At 32.0% G+C, this 18132-nt stretch overlaps 1 protein-coding gene across 1 annotated transcript; it reads left to right on the forward strand.

Annotated features, from left to right (window-relative positions):
- The first annotated feature begins 12279 nt into the window (after positions 1-12279).
- Positions 12280-17589, forward strand: LOC140961786 (vesicle-associated membrane protein 711-like). The gene is made up of 4 exons (XM_073420480.1): positions 12280-12583; positions 13737-13927; positions 16852-17015; positions 17222-17589. The coding sequence occupies exons 1-4, from the start codon at positions 12367-12369 to the stop codon at positions 17310-17312; spliced, it is 663 nt and encodes a 220-aa protein (XP_073276581.1). The 5' UTR covers positions 12280-12366; the 3' UTR covers positions 17313-17589.
- Positions 17590-18132: the final 543 nt, after the last annotated feature.

Genomic DNA, 18132 nt, shown 5'->3' on the forward strand with positions numbered 1-18132 from the left:
ACATCACTAGCATAAAAAATCCAAAAAGTGCTTGGATATCAAACATAAAAACTTAAGCAAAAAAAAAATTTACATTATCATTTTCACTTTGATGCAAGTTTTCAATTTGAGCTAAGCTAACACAAAACTTATTAACTGAACGTTGGATAGAGCTCCAACAATTTGTTAGTGAGTGAACAGTTTGTTCCTGAAAGTTAGGCTTCTTGCATTCATGGTAGTATTGATGTATCATACTCCAAAATGTGGTGAATTTTTTATTGCTCTCAATATTTGCATCTAAGCTCGTAGTAAGACAACCACTAACTAATATTTTTCTTCCTCACGAGTGAAATTCACACCTCGTCAAGTTTATTTACTGGTACCTTTGGGGGTAGTTTGAGGAGTCGGAATAGCCGTCGCCAAATCATTCAGAAGGTTTGGATATTTATCTTGTAAAATTTGAGTGAAGAATCTTAATCGCCTTTTATGCAAAAAGATTACGATTTCGATGGCTTCCTTTCCGGAAGGTGATTGGGGGATAAGGGTTTGATCGAGAGCTAGGGGATTCGGTTATTTAACCTAAGAGAAGAGATCCAGTTTACAGAGGAGATGCCAGGGGCGGTGGCTGTTCAAGGAAGTTTCTAAGAGGGAAGGTAGCCTTTTTTTATATTCGAGTTTGACCCCTTTCTTCGGAATGAATTCGAGTACTGACAAATGAAATTTAATGTCCATGGAAACATACAAACATAACCTAGAATAATGTCCATCATTCAAATAGATCCACACAAAAAATAAACGCAAAGATCAAAATTACCAGCAAATTGACTATAAGTGATCAAGATTCCAGCAAAGACAATTTAGAAAGTTGTAAACAATAAAACAGATAAAAACATTTCAATCTTCTCCACAATAACCTTATGCCAAATAACAAACTAAATAATATATTGAATAGCACACAAAAATGTAATAGGAATCCAAAATACCATCAACAAGGATAGTCCAGGTTGATAGTCCAGGTTTACACAAGGATAGTCCAGGTTTATCACAACAAAGTCCTGGACGATCTGTGCATGCAAAGAAAAATCCTTACATAAAAATATAAATTAAATCTGCAGAATTGAAACAACAAGTTAGATGATATCAAAGTAGTAACAAACTCATTTCAAAAGCAAGCTAGATTTATTTTTCCCCCCAAATTGCAGAAAGAAAAAAAACGAAATCGACCAATTCATACCGGAATTTTGACGGGATATTTTCCTTGAATTATAATTCTTTTATATCATCATGTGCTCTTCCATTGTTTTTTTGTCGATATGTAAAATAGAGAAAAAAAAAATTGAGAGGGAAGAAGAAAGTGGGTTGAGACTTGAGAGGGAAGAAAAAACTAGAAAAATAAAGGGGAAAGTGAGAAATGAGATTGATGAGAGTCAAATAATATTTTATTATTTAGGAAATGAATTTCATTCTCCAAATTTACTGGTTCACTGTTCATAAAATCTAAATATACGAATCTGATTGAGTAGCTGATGTAGAAGTATTTTTAGTACCAAATATAAATTTTAAGATAAATTTTGGTTTTAGGGAGGCTGATGGAGATGCTCTAAGATTAATAGTGAGATCATGTGTAACCATAACATGAGCTACTTCATTGGCAGATCGTGGGCTGTGCTAAATAGAAATTCCTTGTAATGATCTGCATGTTACTCGTATCTGTTCAATTAAAAGAGTTCCAAGGCTAGGCCTGTAATAGTTGAATCTGAGATAACTTGAGTGACCAAAAGAGCATTTGTTTCCACAAGCCAATCTTTGGTTGCGTCTCTTAAAGCGATTTTGCAACCTTCCAACACATCATACACTTAAGAAAGATATGGTTCAAAATGTTCAGAAAGAATTCTTGCACTCGCAAAAAGAATCATTCCAGTGTTGTTCCTAGTGACTATTCCCACAAAAGAATAATCCAAATTCTGTTTGACACCGCATCAACGTTCACTTTGATGGTTCCCGAACGAGGAGCTTGCCAGGAAACATTTTGAGTTGAATCAAACTAAACCGAAGGAAAAGTGTTGTTACATAACAAGAAGGATCTCCACATTTTGTTCGCGCAATCTATAGCCTCTATTGGTGCTGTCCAAATATCATCAAAATCCCATTTATTATGACCATACCATATACTCCAACATAGCATCACAAATACAACCAATTTTTCTGCATTTCCTTTTTCCACTACCCACCAAAAAAGATCAAACAAATGTCCACTACTAAAACAAGTTAAAACTGGCCATAATGCAGAAAGTTTCCAAACTTCTTGTGCATTTTTACATAACCAAAGGGCATGCGAACATTCTTCCGCTAATATTTTCTTGCATTTTGGACATGTACAATCGATTGCAATCCCTCGCATACATAAATTTACCCTGGTAGGTAGTGTTTCAAAAATGGCTCGCCACACATGAATTTTAAATCTGGAGGAGATTCAAGTTCCAAATTTTTTGATAAGATGATGCACAATTATGTGACCCTACGCTATTTCCATCTTTTTCTATATTCATAGCAAGCTTATAACCGGATTTGACAGTATTCACCCTTCTTGTCAAAATGCCATATCATGACCTCTCTCTGTTCATAAGACCTCTCTCTCCACGTCTTTGGATAGTATGCAAACATTCAAAACCAATCAAAACATTATCAATAATATATCTACCCAGCACAAAAGCACTTTGTTCCTCTGAAATAATATGAGGGAAGAAATGCTTCAGTCGATTAGTCGTGGTTTTGGCAATAATTTTGGAGACAAACATTACACAATCTTATTGACCTATGAAATGAAAAATGTTTCGGGCAAGACATAATTTATTTTTTTATTATATTTTTTAATAATATTGTGCATAAAAATATAGAGTTTTGTCTTTCTAGACTAATGTTATTAATGATAAGATATATACTAAGTCTTGATTTATTTAAAAGAGTTTATTTACTAATTAAACTATATATATATATATATATATATATATAAAATAGAGGCTACAAAATGAAGAGTGAGAGACGCTGCAAGTGAGAAAGAGAATGAACATAAATATGTGATTTAATAGGAAGAAATCAAGTATTCGAGTCGAGGCGTATGGTTGTGTTGAAGAAGCTTAACCACAACAACATATCAAAGTGTTGTTTCAGAGTTGCTCATTGAACAAGATTTTGACTTCATAGAGTTTGCATCCATAGTTGTTTGATTATTTTGGTGATGAATATTTTTGATGCACTTTGCTCACTTGTTGTGTTAAGGTAGTTAGATTTTTGTTAATACACTAGTATCTCGTTTGTGCAAACTGGCAATATTTTCTAGTAAATCTTTTGCCTTGAGGCACTGCACAAGTGAACACACTTGTGCATAATTCTTTGGGTCTTGATTTATTTACGTAAAGTTTTATATGTTGAATTATTCCGCTACATGCTGTTTTAGGTTTTACAACACCGCACACAACATATACCTCTGAAACACACAATTCTTCAATTACATAGTACTGTTATGTTAAACAATAACCTTTCAAGTGGTATAAGAGTGGACACTTGACGTTACTAAGGGAGATTTTGGTTATTTTTGCTTAACATGAAAAGGTATTATGGACGTCCCACTTGTTGACACAGCATTCCGACCATTTTAAACAAGAAAATCCATCTTTATCAAGTATAGAAATGTAAATAATGTTTTTAACCAAATCTGGAACGTATACAACATCTGTCAAAAACGACTTAAAGTTATTGTTTAATATTTAGTAAATGTCTCCCAAGGCCTTTGTAGCAAATCTTGCTCCATTGCCCATCCTCAGGAAGGTCTCATCATCCCTTAGCATTCTATTTCTTGTCATCGCTTGCAAATCATTGCATAGATAAGATCCACATCCAATATCTAATACCCAAGAAGTTGAATTAATTGAAACATTTACTTCAATATAAAACATACCCTTGACAGAACTCTTATGTGTAGTATATTCTTTGCAATTGCGCTTTCAATGTCCATGTTCCTGGCAATGGAAGCAAACATCTTCTACTTCATCGGGCTATGTGGACCTTTTAAAAGTGTTAGGTGATTGTTCCTTACTCGGTTTGTTTGTTTTTTTTTTTTAAGGAGTAGAACGTTTCATCCCTTTCCTTTTTGGCTCTTTCTTTATCCATGACAAAGAGCGATAAGAAAACATGTTTTTTTTCCTTTTGATGGTTCCTTCATAGCTTGTTCGCATATTAACCAACTCTTCAAGACTGGCCTCAAACTTGTTCATATTGAAGTTCACCACAAACCCATCAAACGAAGGTGGAAGCAGTAGAATGTCTGTAGACAATTCGTTTGGAATAACAAGGTCCAGGCCCACTAGCCTTTCGATGAGCCCAATCATCCTCCCACCATGATCATGAACTGAGACCCCTTTTTGTAGGCATGACGTCATAAACTATTTGACAATAGCATTCTTTAATGAACTTGTTTGTTCACCATACAACTATTATAAGTGTCCGTAAATGTCAGCATCATTTACAGCTTCCTCAATCCGCCTTTGCAACTCATTCGAAATAGAAGCCATCATATAGCTCTTGCTTGTAGATCCTGGTCCTACCATTTCTCAAGTTTAGTCAATTTCTCAGCAAAGGCATTGACAGCAGCCTCTTTTGGAGAAGCTTTCTTGAGAAAATATGTCATTTTCTTGTAGTTTAAAATGATTTTTAGATTTCTCAGCCAGTCGTGGTAGTTAAATCTGGTTAACTTGTTTTGATCGAGTATAACAGATAGAGGATTTCACGAAGACATCGTAAATATACTGAAAAAAAACAGAATAAACATTACTAAGTATTTTAAAATCTTTTATAAGACATAGAATATGGACTTTTGTTTTCATGAATTGTCTCTCACTATTTTGACATTTTCACCACTCTCTGATGAAAACGGGAAATCCAATTTTCTTAGTGAGTATGCAAGGTCTAATTTCTAAATCATGATCCAGAATAATATCAGGCAATCACATTTTCAAAAGGTAAAGCTCAATTGCAAGTTGCAACCCCTTGCAACCCTCACGTATTTTCTCTTTACGTGTCAAACCCGACCCATCAATTTTGAACTTTAGTGGACGGTCGCCATGAAATCACTCAATAATATGAGCCGAAGTCATGAAATTCCACGTAGTTCACATCAAGTATGTCAGTGGAAGTCACAGCTTTTCGACGTCCAGGCCTCCCTAATAATATGAGCCAGACACTGACCGCAGGTAACGCTCATCATGCAACCACTGTTGACGAAAAGCAAGGTAATATTAAACTTTCTTTTTAATGGGCTTGATTTAAATTTTGGATCTTATCCAAAAGGAGAATTTTAATTTTAAAATTTTTTCTCATCATTAATTTTAAAATATTGTGTCATATTTGTTTGTATGCTTGCCGAATTCATGCAACTCTTGTTATAATATTAATAATAATGCAAATATACTATTTATTTATAATATATCACATGTATTATAAATAATAAAAGATTGTCGATAGCCGAGAGCCATGACCAATTTTCTAGGTGTATGTTATGATATTTTACATATTGTGTTTTAATTATTTAAAGTGAACCTAGTTTATGGTTTGTTCTCACTCCCTAAATTTATAAACCAATGCTCTGATACCGCTATTAGAGAAACGTTTTCTCATACCCAAGGCACATCAAAAGTTTAAAAATTTTAGTTTTGACGTTCGAAATGTTTATTGGGTGTCGTATGAATTAAAATATTCATAAAATGTTTAGAATTGTTTACCTTTGCGTGATTAACGACAGCTCCGACTATTCTGGTTTTTAAGCTGAAATAACACTTCTTGTAAATCTCTTCAAACATATCTCCCTCCTTTGATCGTCTAATAGATTCCACGATTAGAGACTGAAATCCTCAAATAGACTGCACTAGAAATATTACACGAATTTACGTTGAGACTAGATCTCCGCAATTTCAGAAATATAGCGGCGATGGGGTGGATGGTGGTCGAAATTTTTTTCTTTAAAAATTATGTTGCTAGAAAACTTGTTGAGGAGAGAGGGATGAGAAAATTTTGGTGGTCAAAATTTGTGTGCAAAACAGTCTTATTTAATATGACCATCAATGAAATATTTATAGAGCTTGATTCCTGATCACATCAGGAGTCCTTCTCCTATTAAGATTCATAATCCTATTCCCATCAGGATTTATTAATTTCATTAATTAATTTCCAAAATAAGAATGAATATAAGGTTCATATATGGAAATTTTACAAAATATAAAAGGAATTACAAAAGATATACCAGAGAAATTAAACAAAAGAGGATTTTCCGAAGACAACTTCAGAAAAATAAATAAATTCATAAAAAAATCACCCATAAATAGTAAACAAAAAATTGATTTTACTAAATGATCTTTTGCTAGAGCAAAGATCAATACAGAATTTAATTTACCCAACAATTAGGTAAATTTTGTGATCAATTTGGTATGAACCTACCTAATAAATGTAAGAAGAAAATAAAAGATAAAGACGAAAGACCATATAGAAAGAAAAGACATTTGTCCGAAAGACAAAAAGATAGAAAGAAGAAAAGAAAAGAAATCTGTGATTTACGGAAAACAGAAAAATATAAAAATAAATTAATAATTTGTAGAAAATGCAAAAAACCAGGACATTATGCTAATCAATGTTGGGCTAAATGTTAGTGGTGCAAATTTAAATGTTATACAAGAAGGATTAATTCTTACAAAATATTTTCATAAAACTACTCATTCTCTCTCATGCAGGAGGACAACCTTTAGAAATAAATTATAAATTAGCTAAAGCTTATATTTGCAAAGATAAAAACTGTATTCAAACCAATTTTTTATTAAAAAAACATATTTCTAGCCAATTAATAATTGGTTTACCTTTTATTTATCAAATATATCCTTTAAAACATGTTGATGAAACAGGTATGATAGGTACTTATCAAGGTAATCCTATTTTTTTTCAATTTATAACTAAACATGTTCATAGAATTCTTAATGAATTACAAGAAAAGATTGATAGAAAAACTTTTCAACTTAACTCTTTAAAAGAGAAAATGAAAATATTAACTATAGATGATAAATTAAAAAATTCCAAATTACAGGAAAAAATTCAATTTATTTATAATAAATTTTCATTAGAAATATGTAATGATCTTCCAAATGCTTTTTGGAATAGAAAGAAACATATAATCTATCTTCCATATGAAGAAGATTTTAAGGAAATAAATATTCTTACCAAGGCAAGACCTTGTCAAATGAATTTTGAATATTTAGAATTATGCAAAAAAGAAATTCATTCTTTACTAGATAAAGGTTTAATAACACCTTCTCAATCTCCTTGGTCATGTACAGATTTTTATGTTAATAAACATTCTGAGCAGGAAAGAGGAGTTCCTAGATTAGTAATTAACTATAAACCTCTTAATAAGGTTTTAAAATGGATTAAGCATCCTATTCCTAATAAAAAAAAATTATTAGATAGATTGGTTAATGCTATTATATTTTCAAAATTTGATTTAAAATCAGGATTTTGGCAGATTCAAATTAAAGAATCTGATCGATATAAAAATGCTTTTAATGTTCCTATAGGACATTATGAATGGACAGTAATGTCATTTGGATTTAAAAATGCCCCTTCAGAATTTCAACAAATAATGAATAATATTTTTTTATTGGTATAGCAATTTTATAATAGTTTATATAGATGATATCTTAATATTTTCTAATGATATTGAATCTCATTTTAAACATTTAGAAATGCTTGAAAATATTGTTATACAAAATAGCCTTGTTATTTCAAAATCTAAAATGATTTTATTTCAAACTAATATTAGATTTTTAGATCATATAATTGAAAAATGAAAAATTATTCCTATTCAAAGAAGTATTGAGTTTGGATCAAAATTTCCTGATATTATAACTGATAAAACTCAGTTGTAAAGATTTTTAGGAAGTTTAAATATTATTTCTCATTATATTCAAAATCTTACTAAAGATTCTGCTATCTTATATGATAGACTTAAGAAAAATCTTTTACCCTGGACAGATAAGCATACAGAAGCTGTTAAAAACATCAAGGAAAAAGTTAAAAATCTTTCTTGTTTAATGCCTGCTAATCCCCAATGGGATAAAATTGTAGAAACAGATGCTTCTGATATAGGTTTTGGTGGAATTTTGAAACAAAAAGATCCCCAAACTAAACAGGAATATCTGATTCGTTTTTATTCTGAGAAATGGAATAATGCCCAGAAAAATTACTCTACAGTGGCAAAAGAAATCTTAGCTATTGTTAGATGTATTCTAAAATTTCAAGATGATTTATCTAATTAAAAGTTTATTATAAAAACTGATTGCAAATCTGCAAAATTTATGTTTTTAAAAGATTTTAAACATGATGTTTCTAAACAAATGTTTGCGAGATAGCAGACTCATTTAGCTCTTTTTGATTTTGAAATCATTTATAAAAAAGGTGAAGATAATCACTTACCTGATTTTTTAACTCGAGAATATTTATCATAATGTCTTTATTCAAAGATATGAATTCTCGAGGCAGAGAAGAGTCCTCTTATAGAGGGCGAGGTGGTAGGGGAAAACCCTCTAATATTATAGCACAGCATGGCAAACAGAAGCTAATAGCCCAGAACTTATCCAGTTCATCAGCCAGTAATACTGAGTAGAATACTGAGTTATACAATGAGTTTCAAGAATTTTTGAAACAAAAGCAGAGAAATAATACACATTCTCAAGATTCAACATCATATGCTAATATCATTAAAGATGATGATAATGATTCAGCTCTATATACAGAGACAAAACATCGTGAATTAATTCTTCTTATAGAAGAAAAAGATACTCAATGGAAGAAAACTCCATGGACTATCATGGAAAGATATTTAACCAATACATCATATGTATATAGTTCCGATAAACAAAGAGGATTTTATGAAAATCTTCTAATCTCTACAAAAAAATGTGGATATAACTCACTTTTTCAGTAATACTCAGCAAAAAGGAAATTATAACTTCTCTAAGTTCATTATCAAAAAGATAATATCTATTGAAGAATGGAGTATATCTCCATTGGTTGAAAAAGAATTTTATTCTGAAAGTCATAAAATGAGTATTAAATTCAATTTTTGAGATTATATTGAGAGTTTTAATAAAACTCCATTTTATGAAAATGAAAAGAGGAAACATACATGATTTCTAAAGATTTGTGAAAATGTTTTTCATCATCATGTTCCAAATTAGTTCTTCATCTGGTGGAAGATATTTGGACCATCAGCAAAAATTTTGCCAAAGGTTTTTATAAAATCTATGAATACTTGGTTAAATGTTTCCCCAAGTATTAAAAAATCTTTTCTGGACATTGGATCGATGGAAAGACTTTATGTCTGTTCTTTATGGAATTTGGAATTCCATGGATCTGGAAATGGCAACAAGAATTTAGGTACACTGATGAAGGTATCCCTTGCATATGGCGAGTCAGTTCCCCTAAATTTAGGGACTAATTATTAAGAGATGATCCAGAAACAGAAAAACCTTATGGTTATGACACTCTTCATCAAATGGAGGAAAAAAATTTGTTATATCAGAAAGAATTTCATAATCAACAAGAGAAGGAGAAAGCCTCTATGAGTCCATTTAAGATTCTCATTCAGAAATATTCTGAGATTTATTCAAAAGAAAAAATGATTGAATTTGATATTGAAGAAATGAAAAAGGATTTATATCAGAATATTGGATGCTCAGACTCAAAATCAGATAAATCTATGGCGTCTGAATCCAGCGAGAATCAATTTATCCATCTAATGCAGATGCAAGATGCACAAAATCCAGAGAATGATATTCTTCAAGTTTCTCAAATTGATGATATTTTTGAAAATCTCAAAAATTCTCTAAAAGATAATATTAAATATGATTAGGATATTCATCTTTAATCAAGCCGTATCATGGTGGCATATCACATCAAAAAGTGGGTGGCATATCACTGTAGACTTTTTGAATTTTGTAACAATGTTACTATTTACTTTAATAAAGCATTGTATTGTTTATATTTTTAGTTGGAATCCAGGGTTTCATATCCGGCTCTTCCATCTATTTATAGGTTACTTCTGTGTTCTTAAAAAAATACGGTCGAGTCTGCTCCCCTCTATTCCTATCTTGTAAAAAATTCTTTTTAATAAAAGCTTCCACTTATTCAATCAAGGTTTCTATACTGATTACAATTCTGTAAGTTTACTGTGTTTTTATTTTCTGTTTACTGTTTTTAATATTTACATTTCATATATTAGCCTGAATGACATGCTAAAACATTAATGTTAAATCATCATATTACTAAACCATGATCTATATTTATTTGTAACTTGGAATTAAATTGAAACGATAAAAGATTTTATTTAAATTTTGGGATTTGATGTAATATAAGAGTTAATGGTTGGAACATAAGGTTTAAAGACGAACCAAGAAATAGTAAACATAAGGTTCAAAGTTAATTAGTATGCATAAATTCTTGTTGTAGCTCTTCAGCCTGCTTAGCCAAGAGATGGCGTTTAAGGCGTTTATGGGTGATTTTTTTTGAATTTATGTTTCTGAAGTTGTCTTCAGGAAATCCTCTGTTGTTTAATTTCTCTGGTATATCTTTTGTAATTCTTTTTATGTTTTGTAAAATTGTCATATATGAACCTTATATTCATTATTATTATCGAAATTAAATACCTCCTTTTATTAGTTCAGTGATTTGAATATGGTATATAGGTTGGGAACCAATAATCTCCATATGTGCGAAAGCCACTAAGGAAATATTTAGTAAAACTATGTCACGTATCAGATTCAGTTTGTATTCCAAGCCTAAGATGGTATAATGATATTTTAATCTTTATTTATATTATAATATTATAATTATGTACTACTAAAATTACAACTTAGTAACTAAAAATATTTTAATATATTGATATAATATAATAAAATAAATCCATTTATTTATATTTAATGTAAAGTATTAAGTTGAAACATCACAAAATTTAATAGAAATGTCTAAATCAAGTGTGGAAACTTTCAGATATTAGAGTTACGTAAATTGAGAATGCGTGAAATTTTTCATACGTTATTGTATCGGTGCTTCGACCACCACATGCTATATGTTTTTTTCAAAAGATTTATCTTTTCACGATGTTGAAAACTTTCCTGAATTTAAACAGATCAATACCAGATTTTAAAAAACAAAATGATGATTATTTTTGTTTCAGACTGTGAACCCTAAATAAATTGGACTTAAAGATAGACGGGTCAGTTAAAAAAGTAGGAGTGAGATAGAAAGTATTTAAAAAATAAGGACTCTGACTTTTTTTTTAAGAAACAAGGAGTTGACTTTTGATTATTATATTAACTGCAATTAAACTTAATTAATTCTCTTTTTTTTTCTTCTCGATCGACACACATCTTCTCTCAATTAAAATTTACGAGTTTTTCCCCAAATCGAGATATTGAATAGACCCAACAATGAACAATGGTCGACCCTCAATGGTCAACCAAAGCTTGGTCAAAGACCAAAACTTTGGTCGACCAATTGTTGGTCTTTGACCAAAGCTAATTGGTCGACCAAAGCTTTGGTAGCTTTGGTCAAAGACCAATTGCTTGGTCGACCAACAATTGTTGGTCGACCAAAGCTTTGGTCTGCAATTTGGCTTTGGTCGACCCTGGTCGACCAACATGTTGGTCTTTGAACAAATCAATAATCGATAATTGGTCGACCAAACAATGGTTAATCATTGTTTGGTCTTTGGTCGATCATTATTGGGTCTTAGATAGATCCAAAAGTGGATAGATGGTCGATCTAAGTTTGGTCGATTCACGCTTGTGTCGACTGATGAGAATGAATTACGTGTTTAAAATAAATGTATATATGTAATCAAATTTAATGATGTATTTACACTTAAAACACAAGGACATTTAAGTAAATTGAGTTATGGATCCTTTTTTTTAAAATACTTCAGAATGCACTCCCTTCTCTCCAAATTTCCCAAGATACATATGATTTTATGAAAAAAGACAGCTTATCATAATTTTTTAATGATTTATATTGGACATAATAACTCCTAAATCTCCCACATTGCAATAAATAAGTGTCTTGGATGCACCTAATTTATTTTATTATTACCGATTTCTGATCCTTTAAAGTGATTATTCTATGTTATATTTAAAATATTTCTCTATTTGTCATGTGTATATATACATCAATTTTCATAAAAATAAGAACACTCTGTAATTAAGGAGAAGTCAAGTGGTCGACGCCCCCTTCTCTCAGTAAATAGTTTAATCAAAATTGAATCCAAGGAGGGCGAGGCTTCCAGAAAGAGAGGGAATGGCGATTCTGTACGCGCTAGTGGCACGTGGGCCCGTTGTGCTCGCGGAATTCAGCTCCGCGTCGACGACGGCGAATTCCATTGCGCGCCAAATCCTGGAGAAAATCCCTGGAAACAACGACACCAACGTTTCTTATTCTCAGGATCGCTACATTTTCCATGTCAAACGCACAGATGGACTTACCGTTCTTTGTATGGCGGACGACACAGCTGGACGTACGAGAAAAATTTTGATCTTTTTCTTCATTTTTGTTTTTCTCGATTTTTTTTCATGAAATTTTATTATGCTTAAGATTAGCTTCATAAAAATTGCCTCATATCGGAATTTGGAGATGGATATCATGGCTTTTTTGTTTCATGAACGTGGAATTTGAAATGCGATTCATTACTTTGTTTCTGGATTAACGTATGGATGGATCATGGATGCTTATGAGAATGCCATGTATATGTATTCTCATCTCTGGCTGCACATATGGATCTGGAAAGTTGTCTTGTTTTGTTGAGGTTTTCAATATGCCTAATTTTCTGGGCGTTGATAATTCTCTCTTTGGGTTTGGTTTTGATTGCTGGAGGGTGTTTTTTTTTTTTTTTTTTTTTTTTTTTTTGTGTTTTTTTTTTTTTTTTTTTTTTTGAAAACGTTTTACCGAGTTTTCATTTTATAAATTCAGGTGTCAGTAATTTTGTTATGCCTGCAGCGTCAGAGAAACTATTTTGTACAGAGAAAAAGATTATTCCTAGCTTGTTGGTGTTTCCACATTAAAAAAATCGTGGATTAAAATGGAGTAAAAGCTTTTGTTTGCATATTACTTATTGAGTAAATTAATTATATTGTGATGTCTAAAACACATGATTGGGAATCACAGAAAGACTATACCTTTTGTAAATATTACGAGCTCAAGGCTTGAAGTAGGGTATGTAAATATACTTACGAATACAAGCCAAATGCTGGCGTTTGGATAGGATGATTACTAGATTCATATTAACTTTATGAGGGATTTAGTCCTATGATATTAATTATGCAATACACCATTAGTTAAAGCAGTTGTCCGCTGATCATTGTGGTACTTCACCAGCCACTGGATATTTTGTTCGGCATTTGCTTAGGATTTGGTATTTTTGCAATTAATTGGGAAAATGCCTGATGCAGCATGATGGCGTTGGTTGCTACATGGTATTCTTTTTTGGTAATTATTTCAAATTGCTATTCAGTTGTGCATTCTAATCTGATTAGGTGGCACTTTGCAGTCCCAACACTTGCATAATTACAACGAGATTTTTCTAGTTATTTGGCAATTTCATGATTTATATGTCATGCATCCTTTGTATGTGCTTGAGCAAACCTTTTTGTTATACTTTGACACCTGTGCAGGGAGAATTCCTTTTGAATTTCTGGAAGACATTCATCAAAAATTTGTGAGGACATATGGCCGAGCTGTATTGTCGGCACAAGCTTATGCCATGAATGATGAATTTTCAAGGGTCCTCGGCCAGCAAATGGAATTTTTCTCCAATGATCCAAATGCTGACAGGATAAACCGGCTAAGAGGTGAAATGAGTCAGGTAACTAAAGATATTGGAATCATATACAGGGGATTCATGCTCTTGTTGAGATGTCTTCTTAGATTTCTTTTTTGCTCCAAGTTTTCATCCCCTCAAAGGTTTACAGGACGTTATCATGTTTCAAGTTTCGTTGTTTAAATCATACCAACTCCAATCACTTGAATGTAGTGGTGAAATACCTAGATGGTTTGATTTGAGAGTTCTCTAAATGGGCAAAGTAACAAATGACACTAGATTATATACACATATTTCCATGCCAATAATTTGCAACTTCTTTTAGACTAGGCCGCGGTCCATGGCCTGCGGGTTTTCTGGTTGGAACTAGCAGGTCGAAGGATCTGGATTTCCAAACCCTTAAATCATAACCCATCATGGTGGTTATTGGCCGGCTCCAGGAACCACCCTTAAAATGGTGGTTTTGGGTAACTATCGTTCCACTTACCTTTGATTTTTAATTTAAAATTAAAACTTAGGAAAAATAATTATCAATTATATTTAACCATTCGAATTTTTAAAACTAAAAAAAGGTTTCAAAGACTTAAAGTTTTGAGCTTAAGAGCCCGTTTGGTTGGAGAAACCAATAGGCTAAAATAATTTTTTTTAAAAAAAAATGCTTTTCTTAAAAGTATTATTTGGTTACGAAAACTATTTTAAAAAACACTTAAAAAATGCTTTTTTAGAAGCTAGAATTTATGGTTTCTGGGTTTCTGCTTCTACTTATATCTAAAAATAAAAAACAAAAACAATTTTCAACATTTATCCAATAACCAAAACCGTAGCACTTTAAAAACTTGGACTTAATTAAGTGTTTTTTAAGCTACAATTTATGTATATAAATTCACCCTAAGTATGAAAAAAAGATTGAAACTTAAATCATAAAAAAAATTCCAACTAAAATTTAATTCTGCAAATCTTAAAGGGAAAAAACTGCTTGAACTTTAAATTTAAGTTGCTCACATATTCTCATAAGACGTAGAAGAATCAAAGCCCATGTAGTTTCTTACCTTAAAAAATGTCGTGACTCAATCACTCTCATTCCATTGTGATTGCTGCTTCCGTGTCAAATCCACCTTGCTTGCCATTCAGAGAATCAGAAGCCTTTCCTTGTATTCGTTTTGCGGCTATTATTGTCCAATCATCGAGCAATGGTTGAGAGAAATGATGAAACGTCTTTTCATCCAACAAGTTATCTCCGGAACTAAAAACTTGTTCCACAGCAACTGTTGAGACAAGGCAAACTAGAATCTCCTTCACTATATGGATAGAACTAGTTAACTCTAAACCTTTTGCAATCGCTATTGCGAAATCACTCTGTATAACTTAACTCAAAGTTAGTGGTAAGATAAATATTCAAATTCTTGACTAGAACATGAAAATCCTCTCAGATATTTTGTCCAATTCTTTTACAAACAGTGAGGTTTTTGTAAGTTTAGAAAAGCTACTTCTACTGCTAGTAATTTATGTTTCATTGTTTCTTGTAGACTAACACGTCTACAAGCATAAAACAATATTTTTTCATAAATATCATGTAAACGTTCTCTAATATTATGTAGGATAAATGAAGGATCAGGAGAATAGTCATATTTAATCAGAACTAAAGCAACATAAATATGGTTAACATCCCTCACAAAACATCGAATTTAAGCCTATGGTCTAAAGCAAAATCAAGTAAATAATTTCTGGAAGGTAATAAAACTCAGCTTTCATTTTTAAAACACAATGAGACTGAATTTCATCATTAGAGTCTTTGTTTAAAACTATTGCAATCTAACAACAATTCGTTCGAACTTGGATGATTAAAAAAAAAAGAGAGAGAACTTGGATAATAAACTACAGATAATTGTTGAATAACGTCAATAAAACTTTTAGAATTTTACAAATACGACTAAACATATCTGTTGGTGGAAAAATTAATATACATTTGTACTATTATATTTTGTGTAAAACTACGTACCTAATGCATCTCTATATTCAAAAAAATCTTGTAATAACCTGTACATTCAATTCCATTGGGTTGGGACATCACTCATATTTTATTGAGTTGGAAAGGTATGATGTTACTTAACATCGGTTATATCGATATGGTTATTGCGCTTGAGGTGAAGGTGATGGTGTTGAACCAAAGTAATGAATTGCTAACTTTCCCTCATCTTTGCTGGATGAACTTGAACTCTCTATTTGATTTTTTAAATAAATAATAGAATTTAATATGAATTAATGAAGTATGATATGAGAATAGAACAGAGCGATTTTAGAGAATTTTCACTTGAGTTGAGAGGATTGAAAGAGTCAAGGGCTTAAAAGTTGAAAGAATTAGAGAGCTGTTTGTGACAAAAAATTAAGTAATGAGGTGTTTATAGATTTTAGACATGAACATGAGTTAACTTATCAAAAAGATTTCTACAAAAATGGAACATGGCCGGTTTTTAATGGCCTTTTGATGTTGGCCATCGATAAAAAATGGTCAAGTGAACATGGTCCTTTATTGAAAAAAGATTGGCTGAACCGGTCGGGTAAGACTTGTCAACTCAACCCAACGGGTTTATGACTATTAACCAACTACCACTTAATATTAGCTTTTTACAAAAGCTATCATGAAATTGTGGGCATCTACAAACAAAGGGGCTGAACCATGGGTCAAACAGGCAGTCCAGGAACTACTCGATTGAACCTGCGGTTTAAGGGTTGGGAAAGTTCCAATCCTTCGCCCAGTCTAACGGCATGCTGATTAAATGTTGTGGACCTGGTTAACCAAACCATTCACCATGGTTGGGTTCTAGTTTGGGCCTGGTTCATTCTTGAATGTAGCCTGCTCTATCTTCTTCACACTAATATAGCAAAATGTTACTCTATGATTCCTTCTTTTGGTCTCTGATTACTGTGAAGCAGTGAAAGGTCAAATTTTTAATTGTGACCTATAACAGGTGCGAAATGTCATGATAGAAAATATCGATAAAGTCTTAGACAGGGGTGATCGGTTAGAGCTGCTGGTCGATAAGACTGCCACTATGCAAGGAAACACTTTAAGATTCAGGAAGCAGACACGACGTTTCAGAAGGACTGTCTGGTGGAGAAATGTTTGGCTTACGTAAGTTGAATGGACTTGGCAGTTTCTTCTTTGAAAGAATTTACACGATTTATTGCAACAAATGCACTTATAGATGTAGTAAAAGTTTTTTATTTAATATCCTGCTGTTTCCACTTGATATAGAACTCACTTTGTGAGTGTGTCATATGATGACCTGTTATTTTTACTCTGTCTCCAAGCCAGTTATATGTGACTGTTTTTTGCAGGGTTGCGTTGGTGATACTCCTGCTGGTAATTGTGTATGTTGTTATGGGTTTTGTTTGCCATGGACCCACTCTTCCATCTTGTCTGAAGTGAGATTTGGTGCACACCCATGCTCTCGTTCTATGTTGAGTATATTTGCATTCTTTTGATTAGATCTCCTGGGTTATCTTATAGAGTAGTCTTGGCATTGATGTGTTGCGTTTGTGATGAAAACTTGATTTGTTAAGTTCGTGTGTTGTTGATTCCGTGGTGAAAGAAGTTATTGTGTGTGAAGCTCTTGTTGGGGCTCTCTAGCTTCGCAGCTTGATATTCCAGGACGGCAAAGCATGAAAATTGGGTATTCAAATTGTGAGATGTTTTGTATTTTCCAGGATTCGTTTGTCTCATTTGTATCATAATAAGTCTTGGAAATGCCTTTTATTAATAACCATTGACCTGGGAAAAAATTTCAGCTTGTGTGAGTGAAAATAATAACGTGCTAACATAGAGACCAAAATTTGATATAATTTTAATATAGAAAATAATACATGTACATTCTTTATTCGCAGGATATATGGTGACGCTTGAATTATTTTCACTGTGATATTAATATACATAGAGGCTTGAGCTTTAAAGCATATAGAAAAGGCCGTTCCAGTTACCAAAATGGTTTTCAAAAGCATGAAACAAATTTTCCAAACAAAGGAAATACGCAAAAAATAGGGTAATTTTACAGTTTACTGCAATATTTAAAATTAATTATTATTATTAAAATAAGGCAATTTGAAAAAAATTGACACTTTACAAGGTCTTCATTTTCAAAGCTCAACAGCGTCCACTTCCGCTCTCCGTAAAGAACTTTGAACACTTGGAAGGGTCCAAACCCAAATATATATGAAGTGGCATATTTCATCTTGTTTTCTTTCCTTTATTG

Source organism: Primulina huaijiensis, chromosome 16 (assembly GCF_012295235.1).
Source record: "Primulina huaijiensis isolate GDHJ02 chromosome 16, ASM1229523v2, whole genome shotgun sequence".
Lineage (NCBI taxonomy): Eukaryota > Viridiplantae > Streptophyta > Magnoliopsida > Lamiales > Gesneriaceae > Primulina > Primulina huaijiensis.